The sequence below is a fragment of the Ctenopharyngodon idella genome, chromosome 2 (assembly GCF_019924925.1).
Source record: "Ctenopharyngodon idella isolate HZGC_01 chromosome 2, HZGC01, whole genome shotgun sequence".
Classification (NCBI taxonomy): domain Eukaryota; kingdom Metazoa; phylum Chordata; class Actinopteri; order Cypriniformes; family Xenocyprididae; genus Ctenopharyngodon; species Ctenopharyngodon idella.
In genome coordinates this window covers 36,277,839-36,298,653 of record NC_067221.1, presented here as the reverse complement: position 1 = coordinate 36,298,653, position 20,815 = coordinate 36,277,839, and the positions used below count along the sequence as shown (strand labels likewise).

Here is a 20,815-nt window from a genome sequence, read left to right as displayed (position 1 = left end):
ACAAAATGAGCCTACAATTGCAGAAATAAGACTTTTTAATGAAAATAAAGGTCCATGTTTAATAAAAATGTTCATGAATTAAATTTTTTTAATGAAATTAGAAAATATTTAAGAGATTGTTGTTTAATTTAGTTTTATACATATATTCTCATATCCAAATATTTTTTTTCTAATGTCATAAGTAATAATCTCAAGGTTTAATGGGTTTTACATGATTCTTTGGTTATTTCTTTTGTGTGGGTTTGGTGAAGTGTATATGTATACCTTACTTTTTGTCACCGCTGCTCCCTGGTGGTTTATAGAGAACAATTACTCTGAGTCGCCCCCTGTCGTTTTATTGAATAGTATAACGGCGAGCACGTTAAGTATAAATGCCTCGTCCGTTTGGGGAGGAGCGTGCACAGTCAGTGGAGGATTGCACCCTACTCTGATTAAATAATCACTTTATTGGTGCACATTAGAGTTGTCAACAGTACCAAGTCGGTACTAAAATTTTAAAAATGTGAAGCTTTGAGCACTGTTGACGCGCTCATCGGACATGGCTGTGATTGGCTTCAATCATCAAAGCTTCAAAAACATTGTAAATAGTCACCAATTACGCTCTTCACTGAGCACTTACACAGATACACATAAGAGTGTTTGAAAGCTTTCAAATGCTCCCCCTTTTAAATTCAAACGCTCCCGTGTGTTGATCATTGCAGCCAATCACAGACATATATGTTGAGTGTGTGAACACAATGGCCAATCAGAGGTGTTTACGAATCCGCTCAACAGCGATCAAAGTGTCACATTTTCAAAATTTCAGCACCGACTTGGTACTGAAGTTGATACTTTTGACAACTTTAGTGCACATGTAAAAGTAGTAAATAACTATGTTTCCATCCACCTATATTTATGCACATTTTGGTATAAAAAAAATAAAACTGGATGGAAACACCAAGATGCGCATAAATTCTAAAAAATGCGCATAAAAAATGCGCTCAAGTCTGTCATCAAAATTATTTGGTTTAATACCCTCCCAGAACTGTCTCTCACAATTGCATTGCCAAACAACAGGCATTCGAACGCAAGATAACATGACAGCGTTTATTGCATTTCATCTGCTCGCTCTGAGACGCATGTCATTTATGCTGTAAAAAAGAATTGTAGCAACTTACATTTTTATTACAGATAATTTGTTCCAATTTCCAAGTGACAGATTTGTTCATAAGTTACTGTAAATTTGCAACTTTGGATTAATGTGCTGTAGCTCCCTACGGGACATGGTGTAGGATATCCCTAAAGGGACATGGTGATGGGCAAAAAAATATGAAATTATTTTTGCATTCCCCGGAGAAATATTGCGTTCGCTCACAAAATGCTTGAGTTTCCCCAAGAAACTCTGCGTTGAGTTATTTTACAGATGAAACTCAATAAACGCTGTCATGTTATCTTGCGTTTGAATGCCAGTTTCTCGAGGGAACGCAAAACTTTTGCAAGAGAACACTAAAGCACTGAAATACATTGTTTCCTAGTAGCATCTTAATTTTTTTCCATCACAATGTTGCTTTAGGGGCTCCATAGCTCCCAAAACTTGACTTAAAGGTGCAGTAAGTGGTATTTGAACTACGCTGTTGGACATTGTTGATATTTGAAATCAACCCAAACAAACAAACCCCTCTCTTCATTGCTCCGCCTCCAAAACTCACACTCCAATTCTAACTACCCTGCTCCAAGTCAGTCTCGAACCCTGGCCGGTCGCTGCTGGCATACGAGGCGAATGCACTACCAATGACGCTAAGCACCACATTCTCTAGTGGTTGTCAGTGCGCAATGGTTTAACTGTAGAACTCTCACTATCTGACCGCTGTTACACACGCAATGCGAGTGGATGTCTGTTTATCACAGCTGACGCGCAACAAAATGCTTCACGAAAAATAAAGCGCAGATGATGAACGAACGACAAAGAAGCACAAAAAATGAACATACAGTACACACAAGTAAATACAAAGTGTTCGTTGTTAGTCGCAAACAGCACAGCAGCTCCAGACAATCAAAACCCAGTGTACTCACATGATAAGTGGGATCAAAGCAGTTTTCAGGCCTTCCCTCTTAGCTCTCTTCAGCGCTGGAAAACTTTTCTAATATAACCGGGTCCTAAAGCGCTTGCCCAGACATAAACCTTCATTCCAGTGATATTCCTTTGAGCTGTTTTGTATTGTCCCATTTATCGTTCTGCAGTTTTTTTTTTTATTTATTTTTTTTTTTTTTTTATTATTTTCAAATCTCCCTCTTGCTCGTTCTCTCTCCTCGACCGTCATACACCCCCTGATGCTGATTGGTTAGACGTTTGTTGTTGGACTCGGCCCGACTAACTTTCAAACAGTGGATTTGAAATGAATTTTAGACTTGAATAAGCCTGTTGATCAGTAAAGTACATTTCTTTGCCCCTTCTTAACTGCAAACTCATTTGTAAGCTTGACTCAACAGATTTGAAATAACATATGAGAATATCAAATGAGAATGACTAATGAGAATGCTAGCAGTGGACTCATGCACGGTTGCTAAAAGTGCTCTATTTATTATTCAGGAACACAATCCACTACATTTGTTAATGAAAATATGTATTTATAGACAATCTTCAGCTAATTCAAAATTCAAGATAAGTAATGTAAACACAAACAAACTTGAGGAGAACATACTTCATTCGTCCACCAAAAATCACTCCGAGACATGGCTTAAAAAATTAAAATTAGTTCTGAGAAAAGCTCCAGCAGCATTTGTTTGCAGACGTTTGACTTTTTGGGAACACTGTGTGTGTGAATGTGCACGTCTGTTTATGTGTGTGTGATGGTTTGTAGCTCTGCACTACACACGGGCTGCTGAAGAAAGCGTGTACACAGGCTTAAGCTCATAGCAGAATCACAGTGAGTCAGACGTCGCTAGCAGAGGATTAACAGCAGCAAAGCAATTACACTGCTTTACAGTCCTGTTCACTGCACCTGTACACACAACACTGACTCCTGCAGGTCAGCCGTGTGTGAGAATGTGTGTGTGTGTGTACTGGCTCGGAGCAATCCATAGAAGTGTTCTCCAGGGATCTGTCTAAGCGCAATCGCCTTAGTGCTCTTATATCTGTAGGTGAGTGTGTGTGTGTGTGAGAGTGAGATTCACATGAACTAGACATGAACCTATAGCAGAAATCAGTGTGCTGCTGAAAATGCATTAATTAGCCATCTAAATGAGGATATTACATAATCTTTTATTTATTTATTTATTTAGTTTAATATACAGCTAATTATAAAGACTACAGACTATCTCTAACCACATACTAAAATGCATTTATTAATTTTATGAATCTTTTGAATCTTTCCCGGATGCACCTAAAGCTAGGCTTTATCAGATTCAGCTAACTTCTGGTGACAACTCCGCACAAATAGCAAAATAAACCCACAAAAAAACAGTGACCAGCGTTCCATATAAGCCTAGACATATTAGTTACATCAAATCCAGACTGGTCTCTGTTGGCCAACCAATCCTCAGATAACAATTTCTGCTCTTGTTCGGCCAAAAAAAAAAAAAACAGCTAAATCCAAGAGAGAATGCTTTATCCACACACATACAGTACACACACACACACACACACACACTCTTATATATATATGAGGACATGCCTTAGATTTCTATTGTTCTTTTAAATAAAACTAATTATAATGTTAACAGACTAACCCTTACCCACATCCCCACCCTACCCATAAAAGAGGAGCATGGGCACGGGAGATCAGCAGAAAAAAAAGAAAACAGCCATTGCAACAGTGTTCAAGTCCGTGAATAGCTAGCTCAGTCTTGCCAGGTCCGCGGTTTTCCCACAGAATTGGGCTACTTTAACACTACGGGTTGCTACGGGTTGCTTTTCATGTCCGCGGGTTGAAGCAACCCCAAATGACATGATATTTAGCCCTTGGAATGCAAATTTTACCTGGGGAATCCCGCCAAAAAGCGAATTTTGCCCCACGGAACGCGATTTTTACTGGGGGACCCCCCGAAACACGATTGGGCTAGTTTTGGTTTAGTTCTGAGAAGCAATTGGGTGGGTTTTTGTTGTGAAAACCTGGCAACCCTGAGCTAGCTGCCTTTATAAAGTGGCACAAAAAGACAGTTCAAACATGCAAATCAAATTTAAAGGGGGGCATGACCAAAAAAGTTTGAGAACCACTGCCCTGAAGGGACATGGTGAAGGAAAAAATGCTTTTGCGTTCTCTCGCAAATGTTTTGCGTTCCCCTGAGAAACTTTGCATTCCCTCGCAAAGAGCAAAGAGACATTTGTGAGAGAACCCAAATACATTGACTTATTATTTTTTCTCCCATCTAAACAATAGATGGGATATATATATATATATATATATATACACACACACACCACTATAAATATGCATTTTTATAAAAAAAAAAAATAATATATATATATATATATATATATGTGTGTGTGTGTGTGTGTGTGTGTGTGTGTGTGTAAATACATACAAATAAATACATAAATCTGTTGTTTTTCCAATTGCGGATGACCCCAAAGGGAGGTTTCATTAGATTTAGCTAACTTTTGGGGACAATTTTGTTCTCAAAGTATACCCAAGAAAACTTCCACACATACTCGCACCGTAACCGGTGTTCCATGTAAACCTAGACGCATTAGTTGCATCGAACCTAGACTTGTCGCCAACCAAGCCCCAGATAACAAGTTCTGCTCTTGCTCGGCCAATCGAAACAGCTAAATCCAAGAAAGACTGCTCTATCCACACATACACACAAACCCCAGAACAGAACTGGTCGCCACATAGCTCCAGGAGAATTAATCTTGAGGATTGTGCTGTCCGGCTTCCTCCAATTAACCAGTAAGCTGTCACCCATCAACACACACACACATACACTCCCAGAAGACATTTCTGAGGAAATAATTTAAGTTCTGATGGAGGCTCGAGGCGATTCGGACCAGTCCCACAGCTCTACTCCCTGCAGAGACAACCACAAATCCCCAGAGAGAGAAAGAGACAGGAGTAAAGTAAGCCTGTGGAGGAGGTGAAATTTAACTTTATACTGAAGTTGAGATGATGTAATTCACTAACACAGGGTGGGATGTCTTGATAGATTCCTGTGGACTCTCTCTCTCAGCAATCGATCATCATGTTAATCAGACTGCAGACCGCTTTCCCTTTTTTATATATTTTTTTAAACATATTTCTGTAGCTGCTAGACGCTCCACAAGCAATTTCAAGCAGCAGTTCATAGAGAAATATTCATTTTGAATCATTTTCTCACCGTCTGTAAACAGTAAAATGACCAGGTGCTAGCATGGGCCTTCCTCTGAGCAGGTGTTGGGCTAAATCGCAAATTGCCATCTGTATATGTTTCACTGAACGCCATTTTAGACTCTAAATGGAGAATTAAAATGCTGAGAGGACTTTCAAATACAGCGTGCACTGCCTTGGCAGCTCTTCAGGAATGCAAACACGAACAGGCCCTTTTATAGTGCTGTCTCATATTCCTTCGATTCAGCGATAACTTACAAGATATTTGTGAATACAGTCACAAATTATGCAACTATAGCTATCTACCCTTTTAAACATGACAGTATTCACACTATGATAATTAATATAGCCAATATTTAGCACAGTTTCAAATGCATAATGGTTTTTAAAATGGTGACTATTTGATAAAAACATAAAGGACACACCATTTGCTAAATCTAAAAATTATATTATGCCGTTTTTGTATTTTTTTTTTTTTCCTGTAAATAATTACTATTGGTTACCCTTTACGTTTGTCTGAGGGTTTTGCAAATATTTAACCAATGAAAAGTATTAAAAAGAGATTATGACTAAACGTTTTATCTCTATTGGATCCTCAAACTGTCAGTCAAACCTCATGACTCTTCCCCGCCTCTATCATGAATGAAGTGCCGCACACAGTTTGGACCATCTCTGCTTGCTTGCAATGCAAAGGTAAGTAAAGAACTGGTTCATAGAATAAGTACAGCATTTTTTTTTTTTTTTTTTTAATCAAGAAACACTATATATAAAGGCTAATGTTTTATGTATTTGAGGAGCGGAAGAGTGTCTTAGTCTAGCATTTGTTTGTTGAGTCATTGCCAATACTGCCTTAAATAGCCTGTGCGTAGCACTTCATCTTTTATAACATGAGATTTTGTCCAAATGGCAGAAAAAAACAGCTGAGCGCCCACATAGCTAGAGGAAACTTTTTAACCTGTAAGTTGATGAAACGTAATGCGATGCACTTACTGCCTCAGATGCGGCCGTTCTAATGACAGACAAAACACGCATGTCTTAAAGGGTTAGTTCACCCAAAAATGAAAATTCTGTCATTATTTACTCACCCTCATGTCGTTCCACACCCGTAAGACCTTCGTTCATCTTCGGAACACAAATTAAGATATTTTTGATAAAATCCGATGGCTCAGTGAGGCCTGCTTTGACAGCAAGTTAATTTACACTTTCAAACGCCCAGAAAGCTACTAAAAACATATTTAAAACAGTTCATGTGACTACAGTGGTTCAACCTTAATGTTATGAAGCAACAAGAATACTTTTTGTGCACCAAAAAAACTAAATAACGAGTTTATTCAACAATATCTAGTGATGGGTGATTTCAAAACACTGCTTCATGAAGCTTCGAAGCTTTACAAATCTTTTTTTTTCCGAATCAGTGGTTCGGAGTGTGTATCAAACTGAAATCACTAGATATTGTTGAATAAACTCGTTATTATAATTTTTTTTTTAACCTGGGTGTTTGAAAGTGTAAATTAACTTGCTGTCAATGCAGGCCTCACTGAGCCATCGGATTTTATTAAAAATATCTTAATTTCTGTTCCGAAGATAAACAAAGGTCTTATGGGTGTGGAACAATATGAGGGTGAGTAATTAATGACAGAATTTTCATTTTTGTGTGAACTAACCCTTTAAATTCTCAGAAATTCACTGGTCAAAAACCTTGTAACTCCATGTGAGCTTGATTTTGGTAAAATGTTAATAATACTTATGACTCATGCAAGTCTCTGAACATATATAAAGACACAATATCAACTTTGACAAGGCAGTGTTTAAAAAATACATTTTTTCATCTCCTGAAAAGTAGCATTTGGAGAAAAAACAAAACAACCTTGCTCTGCACTACTGAATTTGTGATTTGTGAAGATTTGGGAAAACTATTGATCAAATTATACATGAGAATTGTATAAGTGTTAATTGCAGCGCTTTAGGTATACAGGGCGTGTGAGTGTGAGTGTGTGTGTGTGTGTGTGTGTGTGTGTGTGTGTGTATGTGTGTGTCTGTGTCATAAACAGCAATCTTATAAGCCTCACAGCCTCTCAGTAATGACTTCAATTTTTCATTCATATGGAAAAAAAACAACAAAAACATTGCTAGACTAACTTTTAATTTTTATTTTTTTATAATTTTTTTTTTTTTTTTTAGAATAAAGAGACACATAATGTAAAATATATAAAACATATGTAAAATCCAAGTGGATCAATAAATAAATAAATATTTTTTATTAATAATATAAATAATAATTTTAACTAATATATATATATATATATATATATATATATATATATATATATATAAATGCAACTTTAAAAAATAAATAAATAAATAAACAAGAAAAAAAATACAAATATATATATATATATATATATATATATATATATATATATTTTTTTTTTTTTTTTTCCTTGTTTATTTATTTATTTATTTTTTTAAAGTTGCATTTTTTTATATATATTGCATTTAAAACCCACTTGGGTCAAAATCTAAGCATAAATGTTTGAATGGACATGATGTTTTTTTGTATTTTTTTGTCAGGTTGGCTCAGATGATCTCATTAGCGGCCTCGCTTTGGGCTACAACTTATTGCTGGTGCAGACCTGTGCTCTCAAACTGCTTCTGAAACGATGTTATGACCTGACCGCTTCAGTTTAATGCTAATGATAATGACAATAACAGTAATATGATGATGATAATGACTCACTGGTGCAGGGCATGTCTGGCTGCTCTCCGTCTGCTCTGTAGTAGCCGTTCCTGCAGACGCAGATGGTGGCTGCTTCAGACGTGGACCTACTATTAGACGGACACTGAAGACACAAACCCGTCCCTTGACTGGACTTGAACGTTCCTGGAGGACAAGCTAAAGAGAGAGAGAAAGATCTTGTTAGTGAGCTATTTTGTCTAATTTCCTGTAGACTTGTGAATAAGACCACCTCATTGCTTCAAACCAAACACCTACAAAACCCATTTCATCTGGAATATTAGGAAATATTTGCAGTAGAACTTGTAGATGAACTTGGCATTCCTGCAACAGAGAGCTGCATAAGCGCAAATATGTTCATCCTTGTCCAGTAAATCTCATAACCTTGTGTTTAATGGATCTGGACAAGAATGTAATTTCTTTTTTTGTAGCATGGTGACCACCAGAAATGACATTATAAGCTTTAGGAAAAAAAAAAAAAAAAAAAAAAAAAAAGAAACACAGGATGCTCCACTATTAAAGGGTTAGTTCACCCAAAAATGAAAATTCTGTCATTAATTACTCACCCTCATGTCGTTCCACACCCGTAAGACCTTCGTTCATCTTCAGAACACAAATTAAGATATTTTTGATGAGGGTGAGTACTTAATGACAGAAATTTCATTTTTGGGTGAACTAATCCTTTAATAAATTTAGGGCCCTATCATACACGCAATATGGCGGCAGGCATGACGCAAGTGTTTTTTGCTAGTTTCACGTCCTGCACCACGTTGTTTAGATAGCAAATGCATTTGCGCCCATGGCGACAGACTGCGCCACTGACCAACTGAAACCTGGTCTAAGGTCAATGGTGCAATATTTTTTTTTGTTATTTAAAGTGTGGGTTAGTAATATGCCCTATATGCAGGCACACAACACGCGTACACTCTTCTTATTACACACACAGGGACACGCAGAAGCACACAAACATGCTAAATATTAAAAATAAAAGGATTACAATATAAAAGATTATTATTGTGTGCATAAAGATAAAAATCCAGCTTGTCCCGTAGATGGTCTGCTTTAACCTCGTGCATGAGCAGATCCGTTTCCTCACTAGAGAAGCATTCAGTTTTTCCCCTTGCAAATTACGCAATCTAAATAGTGAATCCGCCATGGCGCGAGTGCAACTGGCTTTTAAAGGGAATGGGAGATGGGACTCTGATTGGTTTATTGCACGTTACGCCCTAAAAACACACCCATTACTCATTAAGAGAATAGGGACAACCCTTTTAGACCATGCGCCGGGTGCGCCAACCATTTTTCCTGTCGTTAAACTAGCAAAAGTGGATTCGGACACACCCTAAGTGTGCTTTTAGACCATGCACTTAGATCGTTAAAATAGGGCCCAAAGTAATTGTTTTTTAAGCTTTAGAAAAAGCACTTCAGCATTCAAATGATATAGTCATGCTGGTTTCTACTTTCAGGGCTTCTGAGGCATGGCAGAGAGTGGTGAATAAATTCTGCTCGCTTTTCCAGGCAGGGTTTATCTCTCTGAATAAAGAGCTGAAATGATGCCTGTACTCGTTTATCATTAATTCTGCAGCTATTTGAGACGGACACTTTCTGCTGGTTCAGCTGCATGACCACAAAGTTCAGGACTCGGGTCTGCGTGTCTTAAATGTGATCTGATCACAGTGTACTGCTGCTGACACCGACGAAGAAAATAGAGAGGCACATTTCATATTGATCCTAAATGAGTCATGTTCCACACAATTTTTTTTTTTTTTTTTTGCACTGATTTCCATTTATAAGGTTACTTAAGGTTTTTTGCACCGAAACAGTCGTTCAGAATTAAATAGGATGTTTTGCTACTGACCTTTAAGACTTTTAAAACATTCTAGTCATTCAACATTTGTTCATAATTCAACCACTTTAGGTGGTTAAAACGTCCCAGTTTTGCTTTGGGGAACAACGTCCACACACTCTCCACCAAGCAATATTTCATGTCAGCACTAGATCAATGTAATCTGCCGTTAATACCTTGATTAACTGGCATTACGGCAGTGACAGACAGGACGTTTCAGGTCGCGATGGACCTGGATCGACCTGTTCGCATTTAGAACTGTTATTTGCATGCCATGAATATGCATCATACTTATGAATATGAATTAAGGGGCAAACATGAGCTATATGGAGAATTTAAGATGTGGGTGTGATTACCACACTTATCAATTTACATACAAAGATGGATGAAGGAATGGCAGAAATTAATAAATGATGTGAGATGGAAGACGTGTAGTGCGAGAAAGGGAGGGAGTGTGTCTCTCCTTTAATGAGAGAGGACAGGATAATTCATCCCTCCTTCCATCCATATGAAGGAGTGTGACCTGCGCCGCGTGTGAAATCAAACCTCTGTTCCTGAATATCTGCAGCCTTTGAAGAAATTAATTAGATGCTATACAGCTCATTAAAAGTTTAGAGGGTCGGGTCTACTTTATTACTCTGTTCTTTTATCTATCCATCTACTCACCCGCGGACTTATTCATTTAGTCATTTAATAAATAAGGGGAGGAGAGGAGATTAGATGTATATGGAAAGATAGAGAAGAGCAGATTAAAAGTAAAAGGAACAAAAAAGGAGAAAAGAAACAAGGGAAAAGATGAGGAGAAAAAAATAAGAACAAATAGAAGAGAAAAAGAAAAGAAAAGAAAAGAAAAGAAAAGAACAAAAAAGGAAAGGAAAGGAAAAGTGAAAGAAAAAAACAAAAAGGAAAAGGAAAATACAAAAAGAAAATGAAGGAAAGGAAAGGAAAGGAAAGGAAAGGAAAGGAAAGGAAAGGAAAGGAAAGGATTAGGGCTGTCAACGTTAACATGTTAAATGTGAAATTGCGGCATTTACATAATTTACGTCACACAGTTAGATGATTTTAGAAGTTGAGAGCATCTAAAATGGCGCAAGCATCTGTAACCCTGGTAGGTGGAAATTTCTATTCAAACCCTTTAAGCCGATTTCAATTCCCTGTTTGCGATCAGATCATACATATAATGCCCTTTTTACAAGATGTAAAATAAGTCTCTGGTGTCCCCAGAATGTGTCTGTGAAGTTTCAGCTCAAAATACCCCACAGATCATTTATTATAGCTTGTCAAATTCGCCCCTATTTGTGTGTGAGCAAAAACACACAGTTTTTGTGTGTGTCCTTTTAAATACAAATAAGCTGCTCCCGGCCCCCTTTCCAGAAGAGGGCAGAGCTTTAACAGCTCTCCCTTCGGTTGCTCAACAACAACAAAGCTGGAGAATCTCATGCAGCCAAATGACGATTGTCAGTAACGGTGTTCAGCCTTACATTGTTCAAACCAGAGTCAGACACTGATGGAGAGACTCAGGAAGAAGTTACAACTTTTAGAATGCATCTGGACATTTCTGAATGATTAGTGGATAAATTTATGTAGTTGCTGTGGTGTTGATTCAACTCATCGACTAGCATGTGCCGTCATGTTAATCTTTTGTTCAAATCCAGCATTGAATTGATCGTCGTTTGTGAAGCAGTCCGGCGTAAAATGACGGCACAGCAACAAAACTCTACTACAACAACTCTTCCTCTTCTCTAAAGCAGCCCAACATGACCTCACCCCCTTAGTTGTGTGTTCTTGGTGACAGGGTTTATGTAAATTTTAGGGTTAGTGATGTCAATAAACCAGGAAGAAGCTTGTTGTAGTCCCTATCAGCCGTTTGTTGTAGTCCTTAAACAGCGAATTCTTTAAAGGAAAATATCTCCCCTTGCATTGAACTTTGAGCACCGTAACTTTGCAGATGTTGTTTGTGCTCAAACAGCAATATTACACACTAACTAAAATTAAAAAAAAAAAAAAAAAAAAGTAAAATCGTAATCAACCACCCCTTTAAGTCGCTAAACTCCGGGAAATTTTTCAGTCCAGTGATCCAGTAAGCAAATTCATTCAAACAATCAGTCCAAAAAAGCGCTAATGTAAAGAAAACATCCCACTGCTGTATGGCCAGATGATAGATAAAGTACATTTCTCGGCTGGATAAAGTAAAACCAGCGTCTTGCTAGTAAAGTTTTGATGGATGAGGATTGCAATCAAGGTAATGAGGATTGCAATCAGTGTACAGGAGTCATACAGTAAGCACGAGAGAGTCCGTTATATTGATGCGCAAACATGTGGACCACATTCAGTATCGCAACTTGACTTATCTATAATGTAAACAATTTACAATTTACAATTTATTGTTGCATTGTACATATACTCTGTGAATTCTGAAAAGTTTTTTTCTGTAGTGTTTTTTTTTTTTTTCATGGGTGCTTTGGTGTACATAAATTTATGAATTATATAGACTCCTTATATCTTTTGGTTATTTGGTGTCCTTTTGGAGTCTCCAAGTGTCCTTTTTTGGAAAAAACATCTTAATTTGCCTTGAAAAAAGCATGCAGAAAATACAGTTTTGTGAGAATCACCCTTCACCCTACTTTGCTAGATACAGCAAATGATGACAAAATGAACGTGTTAAACAAGATAAATGGCGTATTCTTAATTTCACGATAAGCGTGCGATTAATCGCGATTAAAAATGTTCATCTATTGACAGCCCTAAAAAGAATAAATATACTGTATCAGAGGAACATTTGGTGTGGAGCCCCTCACATACACACACACAGCAGAATGTGTGAAGGTGTGGGTGTTTGACAGACAGCTTCTGACCCAGCCCATATGACACACACACAATCACACTCGAACTCCTCTCCCATCCCGCACAACGCCACATTCTCACAGTTACGAAACAAGTCCTGCTTGTCACCACGACAACGAGCACTGCAGCCATGACCTCTGACACCTGCGGCCCACTCACACACGCCAGAACAACAGACGGGGAAACTCCTGCACGTGGATACTCACGTTAGAAGACACATGATGATCTGTCTGTTAAAGAAATATCCCGAATTAAGCTCCATCCAATTACATCATCATATCATTTAGACTCATTTTATAAAAACAAAACAAAATCACAATTACAGTAACATGCTTACAATAGAAGTCAATGGAGTGATCATACTAGATGTTAAAAACAGTTGTGCTGCTCAATATTTATGTGTAAAAACTGTGATATATAATGACTATACTAATGTGATACATGGTATGCTTTTTGAATACTACATAGTAGGGATGTGGATGTGATTCTATGACCATAAAAGTGTGATGTGTGTTTGAAATTATTTTATGTTTAATCATTTCACAGAACATGTGACAGGTTTTATATTTAGATGTACAAGGCCTCATTTAACAAGAGCGTAGATTATTGTGTTTGCTGAACCGTCAAGCTTACAGACTCCCGAACACTGAAAGTGGACCAACATCTGCTGTAAAATACCTGTAGCTGAAAGACACCCCCTGAGGGCGATCACACAAATGCAACACACACAACAGCTGAGCGCTTGGCTTCAGACTTCTGCTGTGGTTGTCTGAGAAGACCTCCATCTCTGTAGCTGTAGGCGAAGCCTGAGGAGACAACCACGAGATCGAAGCCTGAAAATCGACCACACCAAACACGTAGTCAGCAAATACAGACACACTCCAACAGCCTCACACTAAGCTGAGTCGCGGCATCTCAGATCTTTCATGGACCGTTAACAATGTACATTGAGAAGAGGCCAAACTTGTTTTACCTGATAGAAATTTCATAAAATCTTCATACTGTACAAACAGATCACCCTCTAATGCACACACAAATCTCACAAGTGCCTTCAATCTCCTCTAACTGCATCTGAGGCCAAAATATACACAAGCACACAAACCACAATTGTTTCACCAACCCACTGCATGCACATATTATGGAAGCTTGTTTCCTCCACTAAATAAAAAATAAAAAAGGTTATTGCGACTTTTTATCTCACAATTGCGAATTTACATCTTAGAATTGCGAGATATAAACTCGCAATTGCGAGTTATAATGTCAGAATTGCGAGATATATATCGCAATTGTGAGTTTATCCCCCGGTTTCACAGACAAGGTTTAAGCTAGTCCAAGACTAAAATGCATTTTTGAGCTGTTTTAACTGAAAGCAACTTGCACTGACAGATCTTAAAATATGTCAGTGCCATTGTTTTGTCTCAAGATGCACACCAGTAATGTTTTTTTTTTTTTTTTTTTTTCTAGTAAATGTTTATAAAAGTACTTAAATGCCCTAATTGAACTAAGGCCTAATCCTGGCTTAGTCTAAGCCCTGTCTGTGAAACCGGGCCTAAATCTTGTAATTCTGACATTTTAACTCACAATTCTGACTTTATATCTCGCAATGCCAAGTTATAGTCCAATTCTGAGGAATTGTGATTTTATATCTCACAATTCGGGCTTAATAACAAAGAATTCTAATTTTATAACACGCAACTGTGTTATAAAGTCAGAATTGTGCGATATAAACAAATCTGAGAAAAAAAGTAAAAAAAAAATAAAAAGTTTATATCTATAACACTTCATAAAGTTTATATCACGCAAGTCTGACTTTATAACTAGCAATTGCACCTTTATATCTCACAATTATATATATATATATATATATATATATATATATATATATATATATATATATATACATACATATATATGTGTGTGTGTGTGTGTGTATGCGTGTATATATATATATATATATATATATATATATATATATATATATACACACACACAGTATATATTATACAGATAATATATACACTATAAATTAATTTTAGAACATTTTTAGGAAGTTTTTTTTCAGAAATTAAATGTACTTTTTACTACAAATTTAGTAAAAAAAAAAAAAAAAAAAAAAAAGATGCAATTAAATTACAAAAAAATTCTAAACATTACAAATTTATATTTAGTTTTAAATGTACAGTGCCCTCCACAATTATTGGCACCCTTAGTAATTATAAGCAAAGGCGGCTATGAAAATAAATCTGCATTGTTTATCCTTTTGATCTTTCATTCACAAAAATTCACAAAATTATAACCTTTCATTGAAGGAAAAGAAGGGAAAGTGGGGGGGGGGGGAAATCACATTATGAAATAAATGTTTTTCTCCAAAACGCATTGGCCACAATTATTGGCACCCTTTTATTCAAAACTTTTTGCAACCTCCTTTTGCCAAGATAACAGCTCTGAGTCGTCTTCTATAATGCCTGATGAATTTGGAGAACACCTCAGAGATCATTCCTTCATACAGAATCTCTCCAGATCCTTCAGATTCCCAGCTCCATGTCGGTGCTTCTTCTCTTCAGTTCACTTCACTCATTTTCTTTAGGGTTCAGGTCAGGGAACTGGGACGACCATGGCAGAAGCTTCATTTTGTGCTCAGTGACACATTTTTGTGTTGGTTTTGATGTTTGTTTTGGATTATTGTCCTGATGGAAGATCCAACCACGGCCCATTATTGGATTTCTAGCAGAAGCGGTCAGGTTTTGATTTTTTATCTGTTGGTATTTGCTAGAATCCATGATACCATGTATCTGAACAAGATGTCCAGGACCTCCAGCAGAAAAATAATCCCACAACATTAAAGATCCAGCAGTGTATTTAACCGTGGGCATGGGGTACTTTTTATCCATGTGTGCACCAAACCCATCTGGTGAGTTTGCTGCCAAAAAGCTCTTTTTTTAGTTTCATCTGACCATAGAAGCCAGTCCCGTTTGAAGTTCCAGTCGTGTCTGACAACTGAATATGCTGAAGATTGTTTCTGGATGAGAGCAGTGGATTTTTCTTGAAACCCTCCTGAACAACTTGTGGTGATGTAGGTGCTGTTTGATATTTCTTTTTAGGCTTTCTTACAGCCACTTTCTATTTTGTGAAGCTCAACAATCTTTTGCTGCACATCAGAACTATATTCTTTGGTTTTACTCATTGTGATGAATGATTAAGGGAATTTGGCCTTTGTGTTTCCTCATGTTTATACTCCTGTGGAACAGGAAGTCATGGCTGGACAATTTCATGCTCCTAGTCACCCTGCTGTGCTAAAAAATGTAAATATGAATGGGAATATACTTCAGAAATATTTTACTCACAAGAATTTCTAGGGGTGCCAATAATTGTGGCCAACGTGTTTTGGAGAAAAACATTTATTTCATAATGTGAGTTTCCCCCCACTTAGTTTGTAGTATGTCATTGTGAGAAGATGGAACAACTTGCACATAACAGTATTAAACACTGAAAAAAAGTTAAACTCTTTTAAAAAATATGACTAAAATACAAAAGAATAAAAACATTTTTGCATCGTTAAAACTAAATAAAACTAAATAAAACTAAACTGAAATTGAAAAGCAAAAAGTACAATTAAAAATAAAATAAAAACTACTGACATTTTCAAACCACGATAAATGCGTTGTGTAAAAGTAATGATGTGAGCTCAGTCAGATTGTGTAGCGTCCCTCAGGCTACTGTTTACAGTTTAAGCTACTGTTTAATATGGAGCGTCTAGAGCTGAATCAGCTACTGTGAACAGCCCACAGTCAACGTGAGTAAGTGTGTGAGCGCAAATGCAGTTAAAAATGCATCTTTATGCCTTTGGAGCACATTCTTAAAGCACACACACATAAATAAAATACTCCCACACAAACCTGCGTGTCCACTGGCTTTCTGACATTGCAAAATGCTATTCTCACTGCGACATTTTCCGCTAATTGTCTCGCGCCTGTTCAGCATGACATGAATTAATTCAGGGCCCTTTCTCTCGGTCCCAGGTGCTACAGGGGTCAACTCGGCAAAGAAATGATGACGGAGGGGAACCGAGGACAAGAAACGAGGGAACCAGGCGTGAAAAAAAAAAAAAAAAAAAACATCGAACAACAAAAGATAGCCAAAAAAAAAAAAAAAAAGCACAGACCCTGCCGTGGGACTAGGTTTTAATTTGGCATTAACGCTACAAACTTTTTCTAATTGACCTTGCGCATTAGGAGCACGTGGCTCAGGCGTTAAGTGCATTAATTAGCACAGGGACGTCTCTCGGCAGCGTTCTGTCAAAGCAGACACTGGAAAGAAGAAAAAAATCCACCCAGCTTTTCTGTTCAATCTCAGCCACGGCAAGAAAAGCCATGTTGCTGAAAGCTGAGATCAGCTGGCACAAAGCCCAGCTCGCAGGCGGACTCATTCAGGCCGGGATGGGAGGAACGGGCGTTTATTCCTCAAAAGAGCAATAAAGCCATTACAGCGAGTAGGGAAAAGAAACATCGCTCATGCATGGCTGCTGAAACATCAGTCAATACAGCAGGTTTTCGCTTGAGCGTGTATATATGTACTCTCGGTTTACATAGTGTAAAATCATGGATTTCTTTGGCAGGAAGACTGACATGTAAAACAATCAATGGAAATTTGATTTCTTACAAAAGTAAAATGAATAACGAAGGATATTATCTTGATTTGCATGCTATGCTGTCTTCACGTGCTATCGGAATTATCGTAAATATAAGTTTCCTAGTTAAAAATTGGACATGAACGCCCTCTCAAATCATATTTACCTTGATACCCAAGTTCCTGAGTTGGGCGTGTCAAACTTTAAAAGTGGCGGAGGGGAAAACGATTACTGCTGACTGATATTTTTTACTAGCTTTTTCCACAACACCTTGTCATGTCATTGAAGTAGTGCATATTTACGTACAGTATATGAATAATCATTTGAAGCGTATTGTATGTTTTATACACAGCGAAAATAGCCTGTATTTGACCGAAATTCCAGAATTGTCAGCAAGCTAACTATCTAGATGGCGCAGTGAATGTTTATATGGTTGTCAATAAATTGGATGCTAAATATCATTTTGGCTTCGACAAGATTTCCCCAGTAAATAGGCAGGAATAAACCTGGTGTCCTTCATGATTCCTCTTCTTTCCGATAACAAAGCACCCAAATGCAATGAGCTCGTAATCGCAACTTCAGAAGTGGGAAAAAGGCAAGCTTTCTGATAGCATGTGCAGGCAGCATAAATGTCAAATAAAACTCTTCATGGGATAGTTTACCCAACAATGAAAACTGTGTACATTTACTCACCCTCATGCCATTTTTTTTTTCTTCTTCTGCGGAACACAAGAAGATATTTTGCAGAATATTGGTAACCAAATCATTTTGGAGACCATTGACTATATATGAACAAAAACATTTTTCTAAATATCTTCTTTTGTGTTCCATACAGGTTTGGAATGACATAAGGGTAAAAAAAACGATGACAGAATTTACATTTTCTACTATTACTTTACTACCATACTATAATATAAATTTTAAACTATCCCATTTAATATGTTTCAAATAGACACGCATGCTAACGTATATCAGTAAATATTAGAGATGTGCATGCTCAGTTTCTCTATTTTTACATTTAGATTATTTTTATAATCATCTAATGTTCAATTTAATTTAATCTTTAAAATCACTAGTAATTTAATTGGTTATATTTTTAGCAAATCTTTAAATAAATATCCATTTTCATGCTGAACATTATAATGATGTATATATGATGTATGTATTTAATTTTAATATATATATATATAATAAAAAACAAAACAAATAAAATTCTGTCTATCAATCCATCCATATATTAAAAAAATTAATAAAAATATAAATAAAATTGGTATAAATGTAGTTTTTAGTGTTTTATTTTAAATTTATTCAGACAAAATAGTATAAAAATGTAATATTAGCCATAACTTGAAAATAACTTTCGATTAATAAGTCAAAAATGTCTCATGCACGTCAAAAACACGTCATTAAAGAAAAGATGTTGCAGCAAGAGGAGAAGTTATCTTGATTAAAGATTACAATGTGCATTGATAAAACATTTATAATATTGCAATTTTCAATAAAAAATAAGAATTGTCAATTTTGATTTCATGGTGACTTTAATTTTACTATCAATACCTTCAGTTATGTATTATTTTATTAGGGACATGACCTTTAATAACCTTTTAAAATTATAATTACATTCGGACAACATACATAAAACTTCTAATCAGGCACTGATAATAGGCTAGTACCTGTGAATCCTGCCAGCCAGAAATTGTGTAAAACCAACGTATCAGATCGTTCCTTAATGCTTTGTGAAGGCTCTTGCAATTTCTGTGTGAAATATGCATCAGACGATCCATAAACAGTCCGTAGGCTTGTCGTCTGAAGCTGAGACAACTGCTTAGTCAGAGTCCATCGGTGTTAGCTTCATCATCCTGTAAATTCCCACACAAATTTCGCTAGCCTCTCACAAACAACAAACAAACAAACCAAAGCAAAAGACTTAACCAAAACCCTCTGATCTCAGTTCTCACAGAAAACAACCCTCTTTTCTACTTGAAATTACGTTTTAATGAGTCCAATTTGAAGTTCAAGGAAACCGCCTGAGTTTTATCTTTCTTTACAGTGCATGCAAGTAAAAGCCTATACAACTGTTATGTCTTGATTATAGCTCCACCATTGTGCTCTCGCACACGTACTTTATTAAAACCGTGAGACTGCACTTCACACGTCGTAATTGAAAATGGAAATGAATTCTAAAGGAAATAAGCTACATGAGTTTGCATATTCATGTAAGGGGGGTGTGAAGTCAGGGAGGGCAGGGAACATCATGGCCTTTTCCACGGCCGTTTTGATTAACTTCGGTTCAAGGAATATCAAATATCTCACAACACAAGCACTTTACAAAGTGAGTCACATCCACAGGCCAAACGCTTAGCCTTTCGGGAAATTCTTCATCTGTAATGTTAATGAAAATCATGATCTGCATATGTACGGCCATAAAGAGGGATGGAAGATAAGCTAAATTAAATCTGCAGCTATCAGATCAAGAAGACAGAGAGATAGAGAGAGACTGCTGCTGAAGTCAAAAAGGCCGTTTACACCGTCAGCGATTACATCGTTTGAGGTTGCTGTACTGTATCGCAATGTGCATCATGTGAGTTACAATGTCTGCACTCCCATTGGTAGGCGCCACATTGTGTCACTGCATATTTGCATAGAGCTCCGCTAGCGTGTCGCATCACCAAAGGCCTCATTTTGACTCAAATCTCAAAATGAAAGACTTCTGGTTGTCAATAGGAGCTTTCCCACTAGAGGAACGTTTTTACAGTTCCTCTAACTATTGGCAGAAGTACCTGCTTTTTGTCATATTCGCATATTTTAGTTAAAGGAACACCTTTTGGGGGGGGGGCGTTCCTATAACTAAGGCTCGTTGACACCAAGGACGATAACTATAACGATAATTATAAAGATATAGTTCTAAAAAATTTTCTCAATTTTAAAGAATAGCAGAGTCCACAACACAGCTATAACGATAATGATATAGAGGAACGATATCACTGGGATCACTTTCAGAATGATTTTTTTTCCAGCTTTCAAATGATAAAACACCGACAGCCAATCAGAATCCATTCTAATTTAAGGGCTCGCACATCGAGGTCCAGAAAAATCCACCACTGTTTGACATGACAACCCCCCTTTTCAAATTTCCAACGAAAACAATCAGTCATACCTTTGGAATAAATGGTGAGAAGTAATGAGATCATTACGCCAGGCTAGCAAAGAAGAAACATGAAATGACCTCAGGTGTCCAGTGCTAGTTTCGACAACATTGTTTTGCTTCCTTTGAAGTTGCAGTGAAAAAGACTAAGCATTGTTTTTATTCCACTATATTGACTTTGTCAGCTAAATTCACTGTTAGATTAGGTCGATTATTTTTACAGTCTATGATTACACTAGCTAGATTCAGTTTAGATCCACTCGAAAAATAGCATGCTGAGGACATCTGCTGGTAAAAGCCGTGTAAATGCAACAGAAGTATGAATAAAATTTGT

At 36.9% G+C, this 20,815-nt stretch overlaps 1 protein-coding gene across 1 annotated transcript in view; it reads right to left on the bottom strand.

The window, feature by feature from the left end:
- LOC127496907 (ephrin type-B receptor 1) overlaps nt 1-20,815 on the bottom strand; it is a 294,837-nt gene that overhangs the window by 98,209 nt on the left and 175,813 nt on the right. The window contains exon 4 of the mRNA XM_051864837.1: nt 8,023-8,178. Coding sequence (XP_051720797.1) covers nt 8,023-8,178 — 156 coding nt within the window. The remainder of the gene's footprint in view (nt 1-8,022; nt 8,179-20,815) is intronic.